Consider the following 23682-nt stretch of genomic DNA (forward strand, 5'->3'; position numbering starts at 1 on the left):
AGCCAGTTCTTGTAGTTAGTCAATCTAGATGTTCTCTGGGTGGGATTAAGGATTAAATGAGATAATGTGTTTCAACTCCTAGCACAGAGAGTGCCCGGTTCCCTTAAAGTACAAGTAAAACAGGTCAATCTCTCTCTTGCTCACTCACTATTTCTCTCTCTCCATTGTCGTATCCATTTATCTGTTGTCCTTTTCCCCATAGACTTTGGGGTAGTTTACTGTAGCAACAGTAAAAATAGTGAACATTGAACTTGCTATATGCAAGGGGTCACTCAGCCCATAGTGCTGTTATTCTCAGTTTACAGGTAAGACAACAGAGGCACAGACAGATTATTTGCCCAGGAAAACCCCATTTTTTTAGCCACTGTGCTACATAACTTGGAAATATTAATAAAATAAAATTAGTGATAAGGGGATAGTTTCCCCTGATAGAAAAAGCTGTTGGTGAAATGAGCTGACAGTAACACACACCGTATTGTCCTTACTGTTTTTGAGGTAAACATTACATTTGGATCCAATTTTGTAAGTGCCCCAAACTGAGGTACAACACAGCAGAAAGTTTTCCTGATAGAGCACTGTCCAAGGTAGCAGGGTTTGCATTGGCCAGAGATTTTTAAAAAATTAGTTGATATTGCATCAGTTACTGGGGAGAATGTGCATGTACGCTCTTTACCCCTCTTTCTCTTCAAACACAAGGCAATTTTAAAACACAATAAATTTTTAAACTGAAATAATGTGCACAAAAGCATGGTTTTGACAAGTTAACTTCCAAGAGAACCCCATTACCAGGTGTAGGCATCCCAGGTATTGAGTTAAAACTGGTACGTTTCTTACAAAGCCCCCACAGTTATTGAATATTTTACCCTCTTCCACTTCTTTCTTTAGCAGGCACAAATTTTGCTGTAATCTACGTAACCCAAATAGGGCTCAAGAATGCAGAATTCCCAAAGAATCTTGAGGGTAATTTCTTATATAAAACCTTTGAATAGATCATGAAAACTATTTATAATAATCTTTTTCAACTGTACATTTCTCTCATATGAAAGTCTAGTAATATTAGCTCTACGAATCATAATTATCCTTTTAATTGAGATGATTTGATTTAAGTATTCATGAACCAGGATTAACTCCCACTGGGGCTAATATTTTTTAAGAGGGTGGAATAGAAAAAACTAGAAATAAAACAAATGGTTAAAACCAGAATTTTTTACTTGATTTTTTTCCTCTTTATTAGTCTTCAAGATAATTGTTTTCCTAACATACTCCAAAAATGACCAGTTCCTTAAATACAGTTATAAACTCATGGACCTTAACTTAACATGTCTAATAGGTTTCAATCCACTGTAATTATTATTATTGAAATTTAAATTGTCCCATTTTTGGCCAAAAGAAGCCACTTAAGGTTGATTTCTGATTCCTTTTGATGAGATTCTAAGTGTTGTTTTTTTTTTTTTTTGAAGTGGGGAGGAGAGGGTAGGTTCTTTGCTATTTTTGTCTGACAAGATACTCTAGTTCTATTTCATTGGGAAAAGACCATTGTATGCTAGAAATATTCTTTAGTATTGCATTGGTCATTGTTTCTAGTCTTTTTCAGCTGACAGAGATAGAATAATGACATATGTGCTGCACTTTATAAATAACATACATACATTAAAGATAAATGTCTTACGAGTTTATACTCATAAGTATAAATTCATGTAGTACATTAGGGCTTTTACTTAACCTCTCCCATATTACAACTGTATCTCCTTTTGCACACACTGAGAATTCTCGTTCTCTAGGAGAAATACAGAGACTATCAGAATATTTCTAATTATTCATTTGTTTTATCCAGAAATATACATACAAAGTCTAACAGTACTAATAATATTACTTCAATATGATAACTGACAGCAGTTAAAATACTTTTTTCCTTATGCTCTCCTTAAATTCCCCATTTTTTTGTAGTTGTATCTTCATAGACAGAATATATGTCATTCTCTCCTTTTTAAACATCGTTTAGTCTTAGTTATACAAGGAAGTATAATTTTTTAATAAAACATTATTTTGAGTAGATTCATGTTTAGTTGTAAGAAATACTTAGAGAGATTCTCTGTATACTTTACCCAATTTCCCCCAGTGATAACGTCTTGAAAAATGTTCATATGATATCACATCACACTATTGACACTGATACAGTTAAGATACGGAATAGTTCTATCGCCACATTCAACGCTTCTTTCCCTGTTCCCCATCCCTAACCCCTGGGAACCATGAATCTGTTCACCTTTTCTATAATTTAGACATTTTATAAAAATGGTATATAAATGCAATCATATATAGTACGTAACCTTTTGGGGTTGTTTTTTTTCCCCCACTCAGCATAGTTCCCTGGCACTTCATCCAAGTTGTTGCATTTATTAACAGTTTGTTCCTTTTTATTGCTGAGTACTAGTCCATGGTATGGGTGCACCTCAGTTTTTTAACCCTTCAACCCAAGGAGATATGAGTTGTTTCCAGTTTTTAGGTGTTACAGATAAAGCTGCTATAAACTTTCATGTTTGGGTATTTATATGAACATAAATTTTTATTTCTCTGGGAAAAATGTCCGATGACATGATTGCTAGACTGTATGGTGGTTTAGTTTTATAAGAAACTGCTGAACTGTTTTCCAGAGTAGACATACCATTTTATATTCCCACCAGCAGTGTATAAGTGACAGAAGCATGGATTATAGAAAATAATTGTATTTGATTTGGTTTATGCTTTTATGCTTCCATTGGAAATTATCTATGTCTGATGTTCTTATTAATTCATTGAACATAAAAGATGGGCATTTTTTTCTTATTTCCTTTCTTCTTAAATCTTAATATTCCATACTCTCCCTACTCAATCTATGGCCAGCTCTCTCAAAAAATATCTTTAACTATTAGGAGTCAGTATTTTTCATAGATGAAAGATTTACCCTATCTTCAAAAACCAACTGAATAGATTATTCGGTATTTGAATTAGTAAAAGATTTTTAAAATGTCAAATTAAGTAAGGAAAGCATGAAAGAGATAGGAAAACTGTAATCACTTAGCTTTACTGTTACAGGACTCATGAAAATGCTATTTATTTGTGGCAATAAAAGCAACTTACATTTATTTACTACACAGGAGTAGTAAAAGCAACTTACATTTATTTACTACACAAGGTGAGATTACTACAATAAAAGCAACTTACATTTATTTATTACACAAGGTGAGATTACTACTTTTTCATTGATGGTCACTTAACTAAAATAATAAGATTATATCCAATGTTAATTTTAAAATTCATTTTACATTTGGAAAGATAATTGTAATAATGGCTAAGCTAATGTCTTTATGTGCATTATCTCATTTAATCCTTAGAACAACCATGAGATAGCTACCATGACTAACCTCATTTTACAGATGAGGGTGAGAAAGGATAAGTAACTTGACCATGACCTCACAGCTAGAATGTGCATAGCCACAATTTTATAGTAAATTTGACCCTAATATGTTTGCTTTCAGAACTTACATTCTTAACTGTTTTGCATATTACCTATCCAAACATTTGTGTGTGTGTGTGTGTGTGTGTGTGTATGACATTTTGAATTAACATTTCATTTCTACCATAGGCTCTCCTGGGGATTGATATATGCTGGCTTCATCTTTGCTATGTCAATTTTTATGGCTCTGGTCATAACATCTATCCAAATTATAGTAATTACTGGCTTCATGGTGATATTCACACTCTTTATCCTATATGGCCTATCTTTGGTGAGTTGGCAAAACATGTATCTCTTAATCTGTTTCAGGTTTCAGATATATGAGCGAATAATGCTTCCTCCATTGGTATGGTCACTAACTTTGTATCCTGTTTTCCATATGCTTTGAAGAAGCTTTTGACAATGTGAGAAATTGATGACTGTTGCTATTTATGATTCTCAAAGGAAAAAATATACCAATTGAAATTCCTCTTTCTTCTTTCAGGTAGCATTGGCTTTCCTCCTGAGTGTGTTGATAAAGAAACCTGTCCTAACCGGTTTGGTTGGGTTTCTATTCACTGTATTTTGGGGGTGTCTGGGATTCACTGCCTTATATCAACAACTTCCTTCATCTTTGGAATGGATTTTAGGTCTTTTTAGCCCTTTTGCCTTCTCTGCTGGAATGGCCCAGGTTAGAACACAACGATTTCATGATTTTATTTACAACATTTTCAAAACTCTTAATTTAGTGTTTCATGAAACTTAATGACCAGTTACGCTGTAGTTTAAGAAATTTCGCTGTTGAAAAGCTGAATGGACAAAAAAATCTTATCAAAGTAATAAAACAGATATGTCATTTGTAAAATCTTATAAAATTTAAAGAAGAAAAATAATCGCCCATTATCTGACCACTTAGAAATATCTGGTTTATGATCCCATTTCAAGAGGCAGTAAAATGTAGAGGTTATAAGTAAAATGTGGAGGTTATAGATGGCATGAGTCAGTCTCACCTCTGCCATTTACCAGCCAGGTGACCTTGAGCAAGTCACGACTTTTGTGGCCTCACTTCTTCATCTGAAGAATGGGGATGTCAGCAGAGCTCACCTAATGGGGGTAATTGTGAAGACAAACTGTGTTGTTATTTATTTATTTATTTATTTATTTATTTATTTATATATATATGTGTATATGTATATGTATATGTGTATATATATATCACTAGAACAGTGCCTGATACATGCTATGTGAATGTCAGCTATTATCTTTATTATCTCTCTATTTTCTATTATCTTTATTATATTTAAAAATAATTTATTCAAGTTTTTAATACTAATTTAATATTTTAACATTTCTGCAATTACCTTTCTTATACTTAGCATTTTTATATTTCTTTTAAATGGCCTCCGATTTCACTGCCCACTCTGAGTTTCTCTTCCCAGAATGTTATTTTTGGTTGCTTGTCCACTTCTCCAAATTCCCTTCTTTAACACTTCTGTGAAAATCAGTTACTTAGACGTCTATTCTTCAATTGTTTTACTTTCTCATGTAGCATTTCTCACTTTTACGACAATTCTCTTCATATACAGCAACACTATGACTAATAACTTCACTGTGAATTTTTGAAGAAAGGAATTTTAAAATATAAATTACATTTGTCTAGGCAGCACTATTTTAAAAAACTTTTGTTTAGTGGATTCATCCAACTTTTAATTTATTTTAAATCTCAGATTACACACCTGGATTATTACCTGAATGGTGTTACTTTTCCTGATCCCTCTGGAGAGTCATATGTAATGATACTTACTTTCTTCCTTTTGGCATTTGATACTCTTCTCTATTTGATTTTAACATTATATTTTGAGCGAGTTTTGCCTGGTAAGTAATAGTGTGGTTAAAGTTGCATTTAAAGAAATTCTGTTTCTTAAGTAATGTCTTAATATTTGTAATTTGAGAAACATTTCTGATTGCCAAGGAAAGGAGAAAGTTTTGAAAACAATAGAAATTTTTCATTTTCATGTTGCTATTTAATGGTCTGAATGGCTTTATTTTGTAAAAACATTTTAATTAAAAATAACATTTCTTTTGGTTTTCATCTTTTATAAAGGTAGGATGTGTGTGTATGAGCGTGTGAGTGTGTGTGTGCATGCGTTTATATTTTAGCTGAGGAGAGGGAAGCTATTGGATAATGATGCTTTTTAGTGCTTGGATTCAACTCACTGACAAGATAGTTCATTAAATAGTTCTTGCTAATATTTGGCTCTAGTATACTTGTTCTTCTGAATCTCAAAAATATGAAGAAGGGAACACATTATAAAGTGAATGGATGACCTCTTTTTTCCTTCCTTTTTGTGGGAAGATCAACCTAATGGGAATGTATTATATAGTGTTATAAAAATTAATAAAATAAGCTCTACAAATGACTTAAATAATTATAATAAAATTCATGTGTAGCATACACATAGAATTCCAGGAACTAGTATACTTACATTTTATTTTGCCCATATAAAATCCACAAATTTTACTCATACATAATTCTTCTTATGTAGCAGAATCTAAATATTTCCATCCTTTTCAAACTCTATTTATTGTGGTCTCTTCCTTTATCTGTTTTCTAATTCAGGCATTATATTTAAAAAATATTCATAGTTTTCCTCTAGACTTTGTTTTATGTTCTTTATATCTATTATACTATTATTTTAATATAATATAAATTATTCCTCTTGGTTCCATTAATATAATTTTATTTTTAATTTTATAACATTTTGAAATAAGTAATTTCTTTTGCATTTAGCAAATTGCAAAATTATTGTGAATGAATGATTTTCTCAAAATTAAATGAAATTTCTTCTTTGAACCAAAAAGTTTCATATAATGTATGTAACCCATATAAAACCAAGTTAACATATGTCCTTGTCTTGGTCACAGGTCACAGTCAAATAATCAGTGCTCTGGTATCTGAATAATTGAAAAATTTACTTCTTTCTTATTTCTCAGACATGCAAAATGGAAATTAAAATCCCAGACCTTATCTCTTGTGTATACACTCACTCCCATTCACACACATGGCAGTGGCCTTAAACACTTCTTTTCTCTAAATCTTTACAAGTGTCCCCCAACTAAACTGGGGCTAGACTATTCTCCATTTTCTCATCATCTTCATCCTTTTGAAATTTCTTGTTTTCTCTCTTACCACATCATGTATTACCCTTTGTAGTATAAAGCAAATTAATTTGTTTTTAGCCTCCAGGCTGAGGAACCTAGTAGGGAAAATCAGAATTCTTTCTAATTAGTAGAGGAGGTCATAAACTTTTAATACTCCAAAGTCAGTTTTTCTCTGTAACAACTCTGTGCCATATGACATTTGTCCTTGCCTAAATTTTTGGTGTTCTACATTAAAAGTAACTTTTTTCTCCAATAGTTACATCTAGGATTTAATTTGTATTGTAATAGGCAAAATTTCCAGTTTCTCTTGTTAAGTCTTCCACTCATTCATAATTAGGTTGCTCTTCTTTTCCAAATACTTCCCTCCTTATGGGAAGGCACAATAAGTATATTCAAATCTGAGAAATTGGAAATCAAATTTTTCCTTTCAGTTCCTGTGTATTCATATAATTATACAATTTTACCAATCAGTATTGAGTTCAGTGTTTAGTAAGGGCCTCGCATCTTGTAAATGCCAAAACAGGGATCTGGAGAGGTTATGTGTCAGGCCCAAGAACACAGCAGAATTTGGACCAAAACTTTAAATAAAATTCTGAACTAATGCTCTCTTACTTTTTTTTACATACAATTCAATATTTGTTATATTTATTACTCATTTCTCGTCTTTGTTTCTAGAATGTTAGTCCCCATGAGGGAAGAGATGTTTGCTTTTTATTACACTGATATCTTCAAGCATCTAGGACAGTTTGGCACTTAGTAGGTATTCAGTAAATTCCTGGTGAATTACATAAATGCATATAGTAGTCTTCATATTTCAATTTTCTTCAGGATAAATGATGTATGTTTTCCCATCTAGACACTACCTGGTACATAAGAGGCTCTCAATAAAGATTTGCTGAAGGACTACAAGAGTGAACTCTTTATTTTCCCTCAGCTTCAAATTAAACAACTCTTCCTCCTCCTTTTTTTTTTAGGTCCATAAATTTTATTCAATCTCACTTCCCTTTATTTGGGTACAATATGTATTCTTTAATCCAAAGTTATATAAACATCTTTCAAAATGACATTTTTAGAACATTTTACCTTTACATATAAATGTTTTTGCATTTATAATTCTTTTTCAGAACCAAAACACCAAGAATTTCCTATGAAATGGATACTTATAAGATATCAGTTTTCATCTACCTATTTAGCACATAGCTGCTCATTGAAGTCAGTATGGGTCAACAGTCTGTGTCTTAAAGGCTTTCGTGGGTAGCATTGGAAATGATTATGTAAATTAGTATTTAAATATAGTGTAGGAAGTGTGATAAGTCAAAAGGAGCAACACGTATGCCCAGCAGTGGGAAACAGCATAGTTCTTTTGGAGTGACATTTTTCACTTGTTTATTCCCTTATGTTAGCTTTCAGTAACAGTTTGTAATGTAATATTACATGTGAAAACTCCCTGTTGTTTCAATTATCCTATAGTCTCTTAAAAATCTATTAAATTTCCTCCACTTATCACTAATAAATTCATATTTTGTGGATACATCTTTAAAATAACATCTCATTTTCTTCGATTCTATAGATCCATAGCTGAACTTTCTATTCTCTTTTCTTACCATTAAAATGGAAGTTCATTTAACTTTCAAAACAATTTTTAACTGATTATATATGTACAGTCCATTCTGCTTTGGAATGCTATGAACTCTCTCTTAATAAAATCCTTGAATAATTTCATGAGGTCATAGAAAATTAAAGAATTATCTGGGTATCTGGTTGAAAAAAATATACATAAAATATAACAAAGACATGGCAGAAACAGCTTGATTTGTGTTTCTTTCATTTTTCTTATGAATTTTAAAATTTCCTGTGTTTCTCACTCTGATCCCTTAATTTTAATCTTTTTCCTTTTTAAAATCTTTTACTAGATGCCAACAGTAATTCGGCCTTATGTCTACCTTTCTGGTATTAGGAACTTAATTTTTCTACTTTTATTAATTTATTCTTAGAGCTTTGAAAAAGTTTGACTTTCGATTTGTACTGATTGCTATACTTCTTATTCTCAAAATTTTTTCCTGTATTATCAGTTTTTTTTTCTTTATACACAGTTGCAGAAATCAGCTTACACAACTTCTCTTTGTAAGCATCCAAGTGTCTGGAAATCCCAAGAGTGAGAAGTTCTTGATATTTGATACAGTTTCCTAGAGCTAAACTTTATCTTCTTTGATAAGCTCTTATTTTTATGAAGCAGAGCTGAGAATTTATCAAAGGTCAAACACTGTCTTCACTTTAATATTCCTGTAATACTTTACTTTTAACATTATAAACATAAATTCCCATAAAATAACTTAAATTTAAAATTGATATCAAGCCACACTAGGACAGAAGTCATTCTTTACTGATGTGGTATTATTGATTCAATATGTAATTGTGTCTTGATTGATTAGATGAAGATGGCCATTGGCATTCACCATTGTTTTTCCTAAAGTCTTCGTTTTGGTCCCGACATCAAAATACTCATCACGAAGACTTCGAGGATGAAATAAGTCCCGAGCATTCCTCTGATGACTCTTTCGAACCTGTGTCTCCAGAGTTCCATGGAAAAGAAGCCATAAGGTAACCAACAAATTATGTGACTTCGTATGTACATTTAGAGATAAAAGCTTAAGAAAGTAAGCTGCCACAGGGTCAGCCACAGGTCAAATGTTATTACAGATTATGTGTTTTTTGAAAGTTCATTTCTTTCAGATATTCCGCTGCCATCATCCTAAATTTTTCTCATTAATCACTGGAAACAAAGAGTAGAGACTGTTATTTTGATAAATTTGCCTGTGAAAGAGAAGAATAATTGAACGATAACTAGAGAAGGGTGCAGGACTGAGGGAAAGCCTGTCACCTTTCTTCCCTTCCTCCTTCGCTCCTTTTATCCTTTCAATTGTAACTTTCCCTTCATTTGCTAACTTAGAGAAATCACGGGAAAATAGGAAAAGCCAAGCTTGATAAGGGTATCAGCAGGTCTGTGCAGACCTCTTCGGGGGGCGGTTTGGGCTCTCATTGCTGCCCTCCTGGATCCCATCAAGAGGGCGACACCCCCCCTTGTGAAGTTTCAGTTCCGTCATGACTGGCAGTGCTGGCACTTAACATAATCGATGTTATTAGGAAATGTGTTTACTCAAAGTTGCTTACTCTTCTTTCAGAATCAGAAATATTAAAAAAGAATATAATGGAAAGCATGAAAAAGTAGAAGCGTTGCAAGGTAAAGAAAAAACATTGTTTCAATGATGTTTTTAATTAATTTTTTTTGTTGTTGTCTGAAAATACAGGTAGTCATAGTGGAAAATTAGAGAATGAATAGCGATAAAAAGGAAAAATTTTTGTTATGAAAGATAGTCACCAATAATATATTATTTTTTCTATATATGTACGTATATAAAATACTTTTAAAAAAATAGGATGTTACTACTTCTGCTAGTTTATAATCATTAACCTAAATTTGTCATACTGAGCTTGGAGTATCACTGGAATTGTTTTTGCTTTCATAGAACTTTTCATTACCTGTTTTGGGCCTTATTTTTTGTTCTCTGATAATATAAGTTCATATTGTCTGTCTTCAAGAATCTCTTAAAATTTCTGGGATGCTAATAGAACTGCTTGTTGTTTTCCAATGACATTAGATAATTTTTCATGTATTAAAGAAAAAGTTATTAATTACTAAGCACCCATATATAAAAATACCTGTGACATGTCCTGGATCACAGCAGATCTCTCTAGGGACCATGCCCACACTTTGTGATGCAAAACAGAACAATGGCCAATGTCAGGAGAAATGTATCATCCTCTCCTTAACCCACCCTCCGTCCCTCCTAAGATGGAATAAACTCCCCTTTGACTCTGTGCCTGGCACCTATGTCTTCCAGCTCTGGAAGTTTCTGAGAGACTGTTTCTTTAGTCACACTGCTTTCCTTTGCCCAGGATGCAAGTACTCTGTTTACCATTTTAATTCCTGGTAGCCTTTGTTCAATTCTTAAATAATAAATATATATATCCCTTGACATTTGAAGGATTTGGGGTAGGAAGGAGGGTAGAAAGTACATTCCCAGTCTTGATTCAATTTCTTCAGAGAAACTGATGCTTTGTCTTTATAAATAGACAAAATTAAATTACAATTTTATGGGGGATGTATTCGAACACCAATGAAATGAAATGCTGAGTTACATTTTAGTCTTCCAAGTTTTTGAAAGTCCATTTGATCTGAATATAGTCCAAAGTCTGATTTTCACATTTTATTCTAAAACAGGCATATATCTTGACATTTATGAAGGACAAGTCACTGCAATTCTTGGACATAGTGGAGCTGGTAAATCAACACTGCTAAACATTCTCAGTGGGTTTTCTGTTTCTACAGAAGGTGAGAAAATAATTTTACAAACAAGTTGGCTGATAAAACAGACTCACAATCTAATTATATAAAAGAGAAATGTTTCTTTAAAGCAGGACTTTTATACAATTGAGCAATTTAGAAAAGGAAATATTTTATATTTATATAAATTCATGAGAAAGCTTGTATTTTTATTTCACTGTTTGTCATTCCATGTGTACTTTTGCTGTGGACACTATGTTAAGGATAATCTGAATTTTCTCTGTGTATTAATTATGCAATTATTAAATGTGAAGTTTCTTCAGCTAATATCCTGTATTACCACTCTGCTAGAGTTACTATCCAATTGTTAAATACTCTAAAATTTCTGTTTACAGGATCAGCTGCTATTTATAATACCACACTTTCTGAAATAACTAAAATGGAGGAAATAAGAAAGAAAGTTGGATTTTGTCCACAATGCAATATTCAGTTTGAATTTCTTACTGTGAGAGAAAACCTCAGGCTCTTTGCTAAAATAAAAGGGATTCAGCCAAAGGAAGTGGAACAAGAGGTAGGTGAAGATATTAGAACTGATAGCTTTGGAAGTAATTTGCTTAATTTACTCCTGACCATATTTTTGTTTAACTATTATTTTACTCTTTCATAAATAAATCTTAACGAAGTTCTAGAACAATTTTTTTCAAATTCGTTAGAGAATTAAGACTGCTTAAAGTAAAATGTTTTGTATTAATGTAGGGTTCTTTTTTTTAATAGGTAAAAAGAGTTATAATGGAATTAGACATACAAAACATTCAAGATGTCATTGCTAAAAAATTAAGTGGTGGACAGAAGAGAAAACTAACATTTGGGATTGCCATTTTAGGAGATCCTCAGGTGAGAGAAAATATATTTTTTGAGATTAATTTGGATCGAAAGATATAAAACTATTATTAAAGTTTAAACTCTAATTACCAAATGTGAGAGTTTATAATGAAGGACTGTGCAAGCCTGTTAGGGTTATGGTGGAGGATTATATTTGAATCTAGAAATCATATTGGTTTCCATGCTACTTTTGGAAGATCCTCACTTTGAAGTAGAAGATGCTTTTATACATTTCTTCCTCTGTAGGTTTTGCTACTAGATGAACCAACTGCTGGATTGGATCCTTTTTCAAGGCACCAAGTTTGGAACCTCCTGAGGGAGCGTAAAACAAACCATATGATCCTGTTTAGTACCCAGTTCATGGATGAGGCTGACATCTTGGCTGGTGATTCTTGGTTTCCTTATTCTAACTAGTTGCATAAGGCTTTACTATAGAGATAATCTCAGTGATCTGTTTTTAAAAGAAGAGAATCTTGTTTGCTATCCATTTGAGTGACTTTATGCTAAAGATGCACTTAGCCTCAGAAAAATTCTAAGCTCCCTGTGAGTTCTTTAGACCCATACTTCATATATCTTCTTGTCTGTAACTTTCTTGACTGTCTACATTAACCACAAGTATATTTTTAAAATTTTGAAACTCAAATATTACCTTTCATGTATAGTTTTTTGTTGGACAGAAAACTTTTAGCTGGGAAAAAAATGTTTTAAAATTTACAACCCTTTGTTGCCTTCTTAGGAGGATTCTTTGTCCATTGAGTGAGGTGTTGAGTGCGAAGACGCAGGATTGGGGAATTAGTAATAGAACAAATGTTTTTGCCTAGGGAGTAGTGGCAGGTGGGGGAGACTAGTTTCAGTAAGCCAGGAGAGTGTGTGAAGGATATATCTGGAAAAAATAGAAAGGGACACAGGGAAAAGAAGAGAAATTTTTGCTGTTCGATGTGCAATATAACACTATTCTAAGTTTCTTCCAGGAACTGAGGTAAAGCATACTTCACTTCTTGTGCCAGTAATTTCCCACCTCAGTAATGCTATATAATAAACCCCCCAAACTCAGCGCCTTATATCAGTGAGCATTTACTTAGTGCAGGAGTTACGGAGTTGGCAATTTAGATCGGCTCACCTACAGAAATTTTCAGGTATTTGACTGGGTTCATTTACATGTCTGGTGGTCAAGTAGCTGCTGGCTAGGATGAATCAGGTGACTCAGCCCCGCTCTAGCTATGTTTTGTTTTCCCAGGCATTCTCATGGCTGTGACTGGGGCTCAAGAGAGCAAGTCTCAATGCATAAGCCCTTTTCAAACCTCTGCCTCTCAGTGTCTGCTAATGCTCCGTTGGCCAAAGCAATTCACATAGTGATATCCAGGGGTGGAGTGGGTAACTGTGCCCATAGTGAGAGGACACTGCTTATTACATAACAAAGTGTGTGGATAAAGGAGAGCTGAAGAATTGGGCCATTCTTGCATTGTTTTATGCCATTGGATCAGCTGCAAGAGATGCAGTGAACTCATGTCCTGCCTCAAGGTAGGCACGGGAAGGAGAGCTGATGTTGCACACAGGAGCTCTATATCGTGATCGCATTTGTATTGAAAAATTCATTCAGTGCTTTGGTCTCCAGGGTACAGAATAAACCCATAGAAGGAATTCACAATTTACTTCTTTTTTTCTGCTCAGACAGGAAAGTGTTTCTGTCTAAAGGGAAATTGAAATGTGCAGGGTCATCTTTGTTTCTGAAGCGAAAATGGGGTATCGGATATCATTTAAGGTAATGTATTCTGGCAGTAGCTGTTTTTAATATGAGCGTATCAATATGTAGGGTGACATTTCATGCAATCTTTTAGAGATATTAATAATGTCAACTTAGTATTTGGTAGAAATTGATTTCCAATAAACAGTGCAAAATATCTCCTTCATTAACATTTCCCTTGTGGGTTATATCTTGGTTTTAAGCATGCAAATTTCTAAAAGTAGATGCTTCTTTCAGTATAACATTTTCTGGCCAATATTTATATAAGAAAAATTTATATTTATGTCCCCAAAAAAGAAAGTGATTATTTTAAATGAAATAGTTTGCCCTAAGAATATGAAATTGTATTCCTAATCTACTTACATTTCACAGTCTGCTCAATGTCAGAATATCACGTGGAATATTGTAGAAAGCATGACATATTAAGAAATGAGTTGTTGGCATTAAGAGAAGCCATTTGCTGCATAGAAAGCAACTGTTTATTAAAATACTTATTAATTTTTCAGTGATCCAGGAGCAATATTTCATGTACTTTATATCCAATTATGATTTTATATATTTGTTTACATGCTAACCTATCTACACATATTACACACACACACACATGCACACATGTATGTATATACACACACTGAAATTTCAGCTTGCTCTAGTTACCTTTTAGGAAGTTGGCTGGGGGTTTGGGGTTGACACTGTATTTTTTTCTCATCTGAAATAATGGAAAAGAGACTACCACTTAGCACTTTGAAGTGGAACATCTGATTTGTGGGAAGTAATTATTGAAGTTAGCAGGATATGCCTGTAATATATACAAATTATTTCATCAAAAGCTGTCTTTTCATGAGCACTGGTGTTGGAGAAGAATTCAAAGGCTTATGCTTCTTTTGAAACATTAGTTTGCACAGGAATGAAATGTGTAATCCAGAGAGAATCACATCCCTCATTAGACAGCACATCCCCGATGCCAAGCTAACAGCAAAAAGTGAAGAAAAACTTGTGTATAGTTTGCCCTTGGAAAGAACAAACAGATTTTCAGGTAACTTACTGTATGACCACATAGAATACAGCTAAAAGTCCAAGACTGTGCTAATTCATTTTCTATCAGTAGGTTTTAAAGCTTATACTCAGGAAAATAATTATTCATAAATATGCTGTCTCCCGTTGCCAATGTGATGAAGTGTGTTAACAGATCTTAGTAAGAGCAGCTAAAATTCCTACAAATGTATTTCACTAGGAAACCCAGATTTGCTCTTCATTAGCATTAAATGATTCTTTGAAACATCTTTTTTCTGAAATAGCAAAACCTTAATTTTGATAGAGATACAGATTAAATAAGTCCTTATTGGTTAAACACTTTAATAGGGTCTTTGTAAATTATAATTTAGTTATAAATGTAATATGCTAGGTATAAAAATATTAGAAAAGACAGAGAAGAAAATATATAATTTACCCATGCCTAATGAATTTTTAAATAGACATACAGATACATGTTTATACAAAACACACATGTGGCCTTAGTGATACAAGTAATTTTAAAGTTTGTGAGAGAAAATAGAGATGTAAAATAATAAAATTGATTTGAAGGGCAAGAAAACATTTTATGAGAAGGCTTTTCTTGAATTATTATGGCAGCTCTAATATGAAAATATTTTTAGATTTATCCTGAGTAATTTTTAAGAATTGGTATTTTAATGTACTCATTACCAATTTTAATTGCATCACATTATTCTTTTCTGTGTTTTAGATCTCTACAATGACCTTGATAAATGTTCTGACCAAGGGATAATGAATTATGGTGTTTCCATGACAACTCTGAATGAAGTATTTTTGAACCTAGAAGGCAATTCAGCAATTGAGGAGCCAGGTATAAAAATGTGTGTCTAGCAGAAAATTTAAAAAAAGAAAAAAAGAAAATGACCATGTATGAATTGATATTTGTAGATTTTTATGTAGATCTAAAGTAGGATTTTCCACTTTTAAAGAATCATAATTATTTTATACCTAATATAATCAGGCTTATTGCTAGGGATATTACTTTATGATATCTGTCTACCTCTCATGTCAGTGACAGTTACATCCCTTTGCAGTGCCCACTTCTCCTTATCATCAACAGCTGTCTGAGAATGGCATGAATTCTGGCTTTGTCCATTCCTTACAAAAAATATATTCTTACTTAGCTAATGAACTAATTCTAGTTAATGTATTAACAGATAAATAAGATATTATCTTCCCTTAGATTACTTTGTAATAATAATTAGAAGAATGTAGGAGTCTATTATGTGTCAACCATTGTACTCAGCTGTTGGGTTATATTGTTCTTGGTTCCCATAGTAACTTCATGATGTAGGAGACAAAACTTACATTTAGAGAAATTGAGTGATTAGCCGAAACCACACAGCTAATGTGTGGTATATGTTGGAATTGAGCAGGGGATCTTCCAGCTTCCTGTTACTTAAAACCACAGTGTCTTGAAGTGGTCACTGGGATGGCAGTCATCAGTGACAAACTAATCCAGTGGAGGTTTCAGATGACAGAGAAACTCAGCTTTTAGAACTTGACTGCAGAAATTTATGCTGGTACTTTTATATAACACTCTGCAAAATTCCCTTGGATGGGGAGCTGCTGCTATTGGTGTGGTAGAATAAATGCTTCCCAAGAGTTGTAAACCATGCTCAGAAATTATTTTACTCATTAAAATCAGATCCATTACATTTGCAGGAATATAAGACTTATGAATATCAATAACTTATTAGAAGTGTTGTTACAAATATTCTAACAGAATTTTCAAAATGTCTAAAGAGAAAATACAAATAACATAGCTTATTATAATGGTTTATTACATGATTATAGATTTTGGCATTCAGAAACAGGAGAAAATCGATGTGACAAGAGATACTGGCATTGAGTCAGAAATGCAACAGGCTCTTTGTTCTCTTCCTGGGTTGAGAACTGATGTGAGTAATGGGACTCTCTGGATACGGCAGGTCTGCGGAGTGGCAAAGCTTCGCTTCTTAAAGTTAACACACGAGAGCGAAGTTCTTTTGTCCTTGTAAGTATCAGACTACTTTAAATCTCTTTAGTCAATATATTGCAAAAAAGATTCAAATAAGAAAATAAGTCTGATAATTTCTTCACTTATTTAATAAATTTGAGTGCTTATAGTACTATCCTACAGTAGTGAACACAACTGACACGGCCTTTAGGCCTACCATCTGTGGGGAAGAAAAATACCAATTAAATAATTATCCATTAAATATGTTAATTATTAATTATATCACAGTCTTTATTGAAGCCTGTTATGTGCTAGGCATTGTTCCAGGTGCTTTGGTTATATTAGTGAGCATAAAAGGCACAAATCCATGCCCTCGTAGTATTTACCTTCTGGTTAGGGGAAAGATAAAAAAAAAAAAGTAAATATAAAAACCGAATTATATAGTAGGTTATACAAAGAAGAGTAAGGGGATGGGGATTGCTGGTGGGAATCGGGAGTTCATTACAATTCTGAGTAGAGTGGTCAGTGCTGGCCACATTGACATGGTCAAGATTAGAAAACATGAAGTAAGAGGAGAGAATAACAGTTCAGAACAGAAGTCATGTATTATTTTGCCAAATCTTCCTACTTGGCAAAAGGGAGGTCGTGAAGGTTTTATGAAGAGACGGTCCAAAGGCAGACAAGGCTTTCGAGGAACTTGACGATGAAGGGAAGTAGAAAGATGGGAGCATAGCTGAAGGGAGAGTGAAATTAGGAGGAATTTCATTTTTTTTTAGTGAGCGGGAGATATTAGAACATGTTTCAGGATGGGAATAAGCCAGTAGAATGAAAACTAACTTAGCAATGTCTGAAGGAGGGTAGCAAGGGACTGGATTCAGAGCAGTATTGAGAAAGACTGGCCTTGATTGGAACAGAGGTGTCATTGGTTATAATGGAAAGAAGGAATGAGAGGAAGGTTGCCTATGTGAGGCTGAGTGAGGGAGAAAGTAGTCATAGCAGAATGAATTCACAGACTTATTAGAGAAACAAAGGATTGCTTGAAAGTATTTCACTTGTAGTTTGAATCAGTGGAATGAGTTCTCAAGTCTGAAAATAATGTTTTAAATATTGCCTCTAGTTTCACAAAAATTAAAATGTATGTATTTTAACAGCTAATGAGAGTTAAAATTTTACTTAAAATCGTGTGCTTTGCAAGCTTGAGGTCACAGTGTGAAACAGGGTTTCTTTCCCCTTAAAATTGCATAGGCAGGCTGTCTGAGGCTCCTGGTCTACCATGAAACCACTTCCCACGTTGTCCTGGTTAACCAGCAAGCCCACAGAGGGACACCCTGGATTTTACCTTCTCTTGATGTTCTGTTATTCTTGGATGCCTTGCACTATGATATGAATGATGATGCAGAAGTTTGAGTCCATCTTTAGATTAGTCTTACTTTCAGTTTTATTTTATGTAACTAAACACCATATTTGTATGTTGAATTTCCATAAGTTGCCTTTTATATAGCAGGCTTATGACTTAAATAATCAGAGAGAAAATATTTTAGACTCACATTTTAATTTTCTTTTATTTAGATTACTGGTACTTGTAATTGCTTTTATCCCCACTGTTTTCGAGAAGATAATGCAAATGATAATTTACCAAATTCATCCTTGGGAGCTTTCATCCAGTATGTATTTCCTTTCTCTGGAACAACTCCCACATACTCCTCTTACCAGTCTATTGGTCATCAATAATACAGGTGAGAAATAGGCCTGACATTTAGTCTTAATTTTTATCATCAAAGACCTTTAGAAAGCACAAACCTGAGACACAAAAAGGCCTGTTAAAAACAACTTGAGGGAAAATAGGGAAAAAATGGTGTGTGTCCAGCTCTCTTTATTTTCAAATCAAGAAAAATAGTGCACGTAATGGAAAATATCAAGTTTACTTGATTTCATAAACGTTATTGCAAAGTTGGTGAGATTTAGCAGATTACTTAATGAGCAGGACTGATGTGTATCACTAGAACAGGCCTGGGTCATGAGATATGTATTTTGTATGTACCGTTTGTAATTAAAAATATTATAAGGCTTTGCAATGTTTATAAAAGTCACTTATAAAATGCGTTATATCTGTGACAATTGCAAATCTAATTTTAGTATATGTGCTACCAAAGCAAGAACAATTGCAAATCTAACTCTCAGGAATTAACTCTTTTTTTACTTTATAAGATTTACAAGGTAAATTAACATTTTCTGAAAAGAGTCTCTTACACTGAAGATGTAGACTGGATTCCAATATCTCAGGATCAGAATGAATTTCATTATATTCTTACAGAGTGAGAGTCTTTACCATGTCGTTCTGGGTATTCCTTAAATGAGAGGAAATCATGCTTATTTTAAAACTTTGATGTTGATTTTTTTTGCCTTAACACTGCCTTCCTTCACTGACTACACTAGACTCGGATATTGAAGATTTCATACAGTCACTGAAGCATCAGGATATAGTTTTGGAAATAGATGACTTTAGAAATAGAAATGGCTCAGACGATCCATCCTACAATGGAGCCATCATAGTGTCTGGTGACCAGAAGGTATGTTTGCCTCCACGTACTGTTTTATCATGAGTGGATTTTTGCCACATTTTTATACTTTAAAAATAAGGAAAGCAACTCAACTATTCTGTATCAGCATAACTCAGAATGCCACCTTGGCCCTTTTTGAGTGAGGCATGAAATTTTAATCCTTTAAAGGACACATTTTTATCCTCAGTAATTAAAGGCATCATTTTTTGTTAGTGAATTCATTTATTTTAAAAGCAGTGCATGTTTTGTGACAACTGGTTGGACTTTGAGGGCATTATGCTAAGTGAACTAAACCAGACAGAGAAAACTAATACTGCATGGTATCATTTATATGAGGAATCTTAAAAAAAAAAGTCAGACAGTAGAAAAGTGGTTGCCAGGGGCTGGGGAATGGGGGAAATAGGGAGAGGTTGGTAAAAGCATACAAACTGTCAGCTATAAGATGAATAAGGTCAGAGAATCTAATATAAAATATGGTGACTATAGTTGATAACACTTGAATAATTAAAATTTGCTAGAGATCAGAACAAAAACGTTCTCATATATATTTGTATGTATATATACACACACACGTGAGGTGATGAATGTGTTAATTGATTAGATGGGAGGAATCCTTTTGCAATGTATACGTATGTGTATCAAGTCTTCATGATGTACTTTAAATAGCTTACAATTTTATTTATCAGTTATACCTCAATAAAGCTAAAAAAAGCAATGCGTATTTAATAAATTCCAACATTACTAGGGTTTATAATAAAGACAATAAAATTTTCTCCATAATTTCATTCATTTATTTTTCCATATGATATTTCTGTTAATAGTTTGGTAAAAATCTTCTATACTCTTTTCCTTTATGAAAACACAAACTTCCTATATGTAGAATGAATAATAAAATACATTTATTAGTTAGAAAATAATACATATTTCCTAAATTAGAATAGTATTAGAGGAGTCCTGCAACTTTCTTTGTACATAAAATCTAAATTTTTGACATCTTTCCATGTTAGTGAATGTTAGTCTATTTCATTAACAGAATAAGTTACTATGATTACAAAAGTAATGCATTCTTATAGCAATTCAAAAAGGCAGAGTGTCATGGAAAAATTAATAGTCTCCTTCTCACCCAGGTAATATGTAAAATATACAAAAATACATTTACTCTAAGAATTTAGAACTTATATCTGTGTGCCTTTTTTTTTTTTTTTAAAGGATTACAGATTTTCAGTTGCATGTAATACCAAGAGAATGAATTGTTTTCCCGTTCTTATGGGAATTGTTAGCAATGCCCTTCTAGGAATTTTTAACTATACAGAGCTTATTAAAACAGAGAGAAGCACATTTCCTGTGGTAAGTATCACATTGACTTATATAAGAGGCAATATAGCAGAGGGATAAAGGGCAAAGACTCTAGAGCCTACTACTTGAGTTTGAATCCTGCTTCTGCTATTTATTAGCAAGTTTCTTAGCCACTCTTTGCCTCAGTGTCCTCATTTGTAAAATAAGAAATATAGTAGTATCTACTTTACATGATTATTACGAGGATTAGGTGAATTTACTAAGTGCCTAGAACAAAGCCTGACATACTTTTTTCATTCATTCTACACATACTTCTTGAGTGTCTACCATGTCCTGGTACTTCTAGGTGCTGGGGAAAGAGCATAAACAGAACAGACAAGAATCCCATCCTTTGGAGCTTACATTCTTGTAAGCGGGGAGAGTAAGCATTCAATACATGTTTGCTATTACTATTCTGAAAGATCAAGAATTTTTAATTTTATGTTTAGACTCAATAAATTTTTTAGATTAAAAACTTTAATGGAAAAAATTTAAATGTATAATAAAATTTTTTACTTTAGTACATTAATGTAACCTATTATCTTCTATTCTTTATGCTGATATATATTTTTCGATTACATTTATTGCTACTTGATAGACGATAGTGTTGTATTTTATCATTGGCCTCACCCCTCTGGTCTAAAGTCTTGTCTGACCAAAAATTACAGCTAGCTCCTCAAAGCATAGAATATTAAGAGCCAAGATCCAAAAAGACACTGAAAAATTGTAAATGACAGAGAAAAACCAAAGGGCTGTTGAAGAATCATAATTTTAGCTTTGTTTGGTTCACTGTCTAGAATAGTTCTTCACATTTGCTGGGTACCCAATACACATTTGCTGAAATCAGTGGTTGAATGAATTTGCTTGGAAATGTAGAACACCAGAGAAGGCTTAAATCCAAATCCTTAATTTTATGTCAGATTTTCCTGGAGGAATTTGCTGAATATGTCGTATACAGTGATCAAAGCAAGTGTGGAAGGTGTATTTATGCACTGCAGTAATACTTATGTGAATGTATGGTCCAGCCCTAAAATTAAGATTATTTAATAGTTCTATAGTGTTTTCTCTATCATTTTAAATTTTACATTGCCTTTTTGGGTCTTGGCTTTTATATGTTTTACATCCTGTGGATTGCAATGTAATTTTTGATCATACATAATTTTAATAACCATTTCTCGGCCTTCAAAAATAACTGCTAATAAGTATGTTTGATTATGGTAGATTTAAAAAAGAAAAATTATAAAAATTGGATAGATTTTTGCAAGTATATGCATAACAGTTGTGGAGAATAAAATTTTACTGGAAGATTTCACAATAAGATTAATGCCAACTTTAGTTTTTAGTCTATTGTGTTTTAGTCTCTTGTTATAACAGTAATAAATACTCGGTCTGGAAAACAACTCAGATTTATAGTAAGCCCCCTCCGTGCCTTTAAGATTATTTAATTTAAACATTTCTAGAAGTCAAGAAATTATACAGGAAAGATTGTCTCTCTTCTAATTATATCTTGTGTGTAGGAACAGGAACATAAGAACAGCTTCAAGACAATTACTGTTAGAGTTTTAGAGGCTCTCGTTTATAATTCATCTGCTTGGAGGTAGAGAACTGGAACATATGTCAGCTTATTTAGCTCAGTGCTTCAGAGACTTTTAAGTGTAGCTCCAAATAGTATCTGTCATCATTTAACAATGACTAAATGCAAATATGAAAGAGAAACTGCTCATGCCCTCTAAATATGTGCATATAAAATTCAGATTGTGAAGTTTTTTGATGTGCAGTTCCAGGGAATGGCACCTGCTGTACAGGGTAACAAAACATATCTGCTTTTCTCTTTGCTTCTTAAATCAGGAGTATGCTTCCATTCTGAGTTTTTCACCATTTCCCAACTCCCTCCCTAAAAGACAAAACAAAACAAAACAAAAAAAACTTATAAATATGTATAATTGTACAATTTATAACAATTTCAATAGCTTACAGATGTGTTTTGGATTTCCAGGATGACCTAGTACTGAGACATGGTTTTTTGGGCGTGCCCTTACTTATGCTGCTCTTTGCAAACTGCATTTCTCCTTACATCGGCATGAGCAGCATCAGCGATTATAAAGTAAGAGGGGAAAAGGAGATGGACAGGGAGAATGAGAAGGGAGAGGGTGAAGGAAATTGAGAATGAAAGGGGAGAGATAGAGGCAGGGAGTAAGGAGGGGAGAATGAATGAATGATTTTATCTGACTTTAGTAATTACAATTTCATTGTTTTACAAACACAAGATTGCCCCTCAAGAAAAATGTGTTTCCACATAAATCATGTCATTTAATCTCCTCATAGAGTCTAGCAAATGCTTAATCATGGTGTCAAAGAGGTCTGCAAGGTCACTACTTAACACAGTAAAATTGCCTCATACAAAATGACTTAAGAAATGAAAATTTACTTTTTGACTACATGTTGTTACTTCACAATTCCAAAGAGAATTTGTGTTTTTAAGTATAACATGGAGTATATTTGCAAACTTTTAACTAGGCTTTTATAAATTGGCCTTTAAAAATTTATGATATAGTCATTTTTATTGATCTATACTAAAGGGTAAATCAGCTTTACAAATAGGCCAGACTTTCCTGTTGCAATAGCTGTACAGTCCCACATTGGGTGTCACTTATTTAGTCAAAGACACTGGGACAGTATTAGTGTGTTAGTTTACCTGAGGCCTCTTCCTTAAACCTGGGCTAGAAATTCACTGAAGCTCAGATTCATTGTATAAAGTAACAGACTGAAAAAAAAAAAAACCTAACTTCCCAACAACATACTATTTCTAAAATTTATTAAAAATTAACATTTTCACACAAAAAAATCAGAATTCTTTTTCTATGAAAGATTTCAACCCCTCCTGTGTCCCTTCTATTTCTTTGTCAGCTAAAAGCTCAGTCTCAGCTGTGGATTTCAGGCCTCTGTCCTTCAGCATACTGGTGTGGACAGGCTCTGGTGGACATTCCATTATACAGCTTGATTCTTCTTTCCATATATTTAATTTACTGCTTCATGTTTTTTGAACTCAGACTTTCATTGGGACTCATATTTGCTCTGGTAAGTGATACTCCGCCCCACCCCCAGGTTAAATAAAATAGTAGAATCAAAACAAAAATTCATTTTCATTAACATTTTATCATTAACAAAAGAGATATGCAAGAATAT

The 23682-nt window shown here is 33.2% G+C and overlaps 1 protein-coding gene across 2 annotated transcripts in view; it reads left to right on the plus strand.

Annotated features, from left to right (window-relative positions):
• ABCA10 (ATP binding cassette subfamily A member 10) overlaps positions 1-23682 on the plus strand; it is a 51261-nt gene that overhangs the window by 11493 nt on the left and 16086 nt on the right. For both annotated transcript variants that reach the window (XM_039859307.1, XM_039859308.1), the window contains exons 7-24: positions 3626-3767; positions 3981-4166; positions 5203-5350; positions 9070-9238; positions 9820-9878; positions 10920-11030; positions 11378-11553; positions 11757-11876; positions 12111-12249; positions 13536-13626; positions 14505-14644; positions 15353-15472; positions 16459-16657; positions 18170-18336; positions 19037-19170; positions 20371-20508; positions 22493-22600; positions 23404-23574. In XM_039859307.1, the coding sequence (XP_039715241.1) occupies positions 3626-3767; positions 3981-4166; positions 5203-5350; positions 9070-9238; positions 9820-9878; positions 10920-11030; positions 11378-11553; positions 11757-11876; positions 12111-12249; positions 13536-13626; positions 14505-14644; positions 15353-15472; positions 16459-16657; positions 18170-18336; positions 19037-19170; positions 20371-20508; positions 22493-22600; positions 23404-23574 (2518 nt within the window). The remainder of the gene's footprint in view (positions 1-3625; positions 3768-3980; positions 4167-5202; positions 5351-9069; positions 9239-9819; positions 9879-10919; positions 11031-11377; positions 11554-11756; positions 11877-12110; positions 12250-13535; positions 13627-14504; positions 14645-15352; positions 15473-16458; positions 16658-18169; positions 18337-19036; positions 19171-20370; positions 20509-22492; positions 22601-23403; positions 23575-23682) is intronic.

This window comes from Pteropus medius, unplaced genomic scaffold (assembly GCF_902729225.1).
Source record: "Pteropus medius unplaced genomic scaffold, Ma_sr-lr_union100, whole genome shotgun sequence".
In the NCBI taxonomy this organism is placed as follows: Eukaryota; Metazoa; Chordata; class Mammalia; order Chiroptera; family Pteropodidae; genus Pteropus; species Pteropus medius.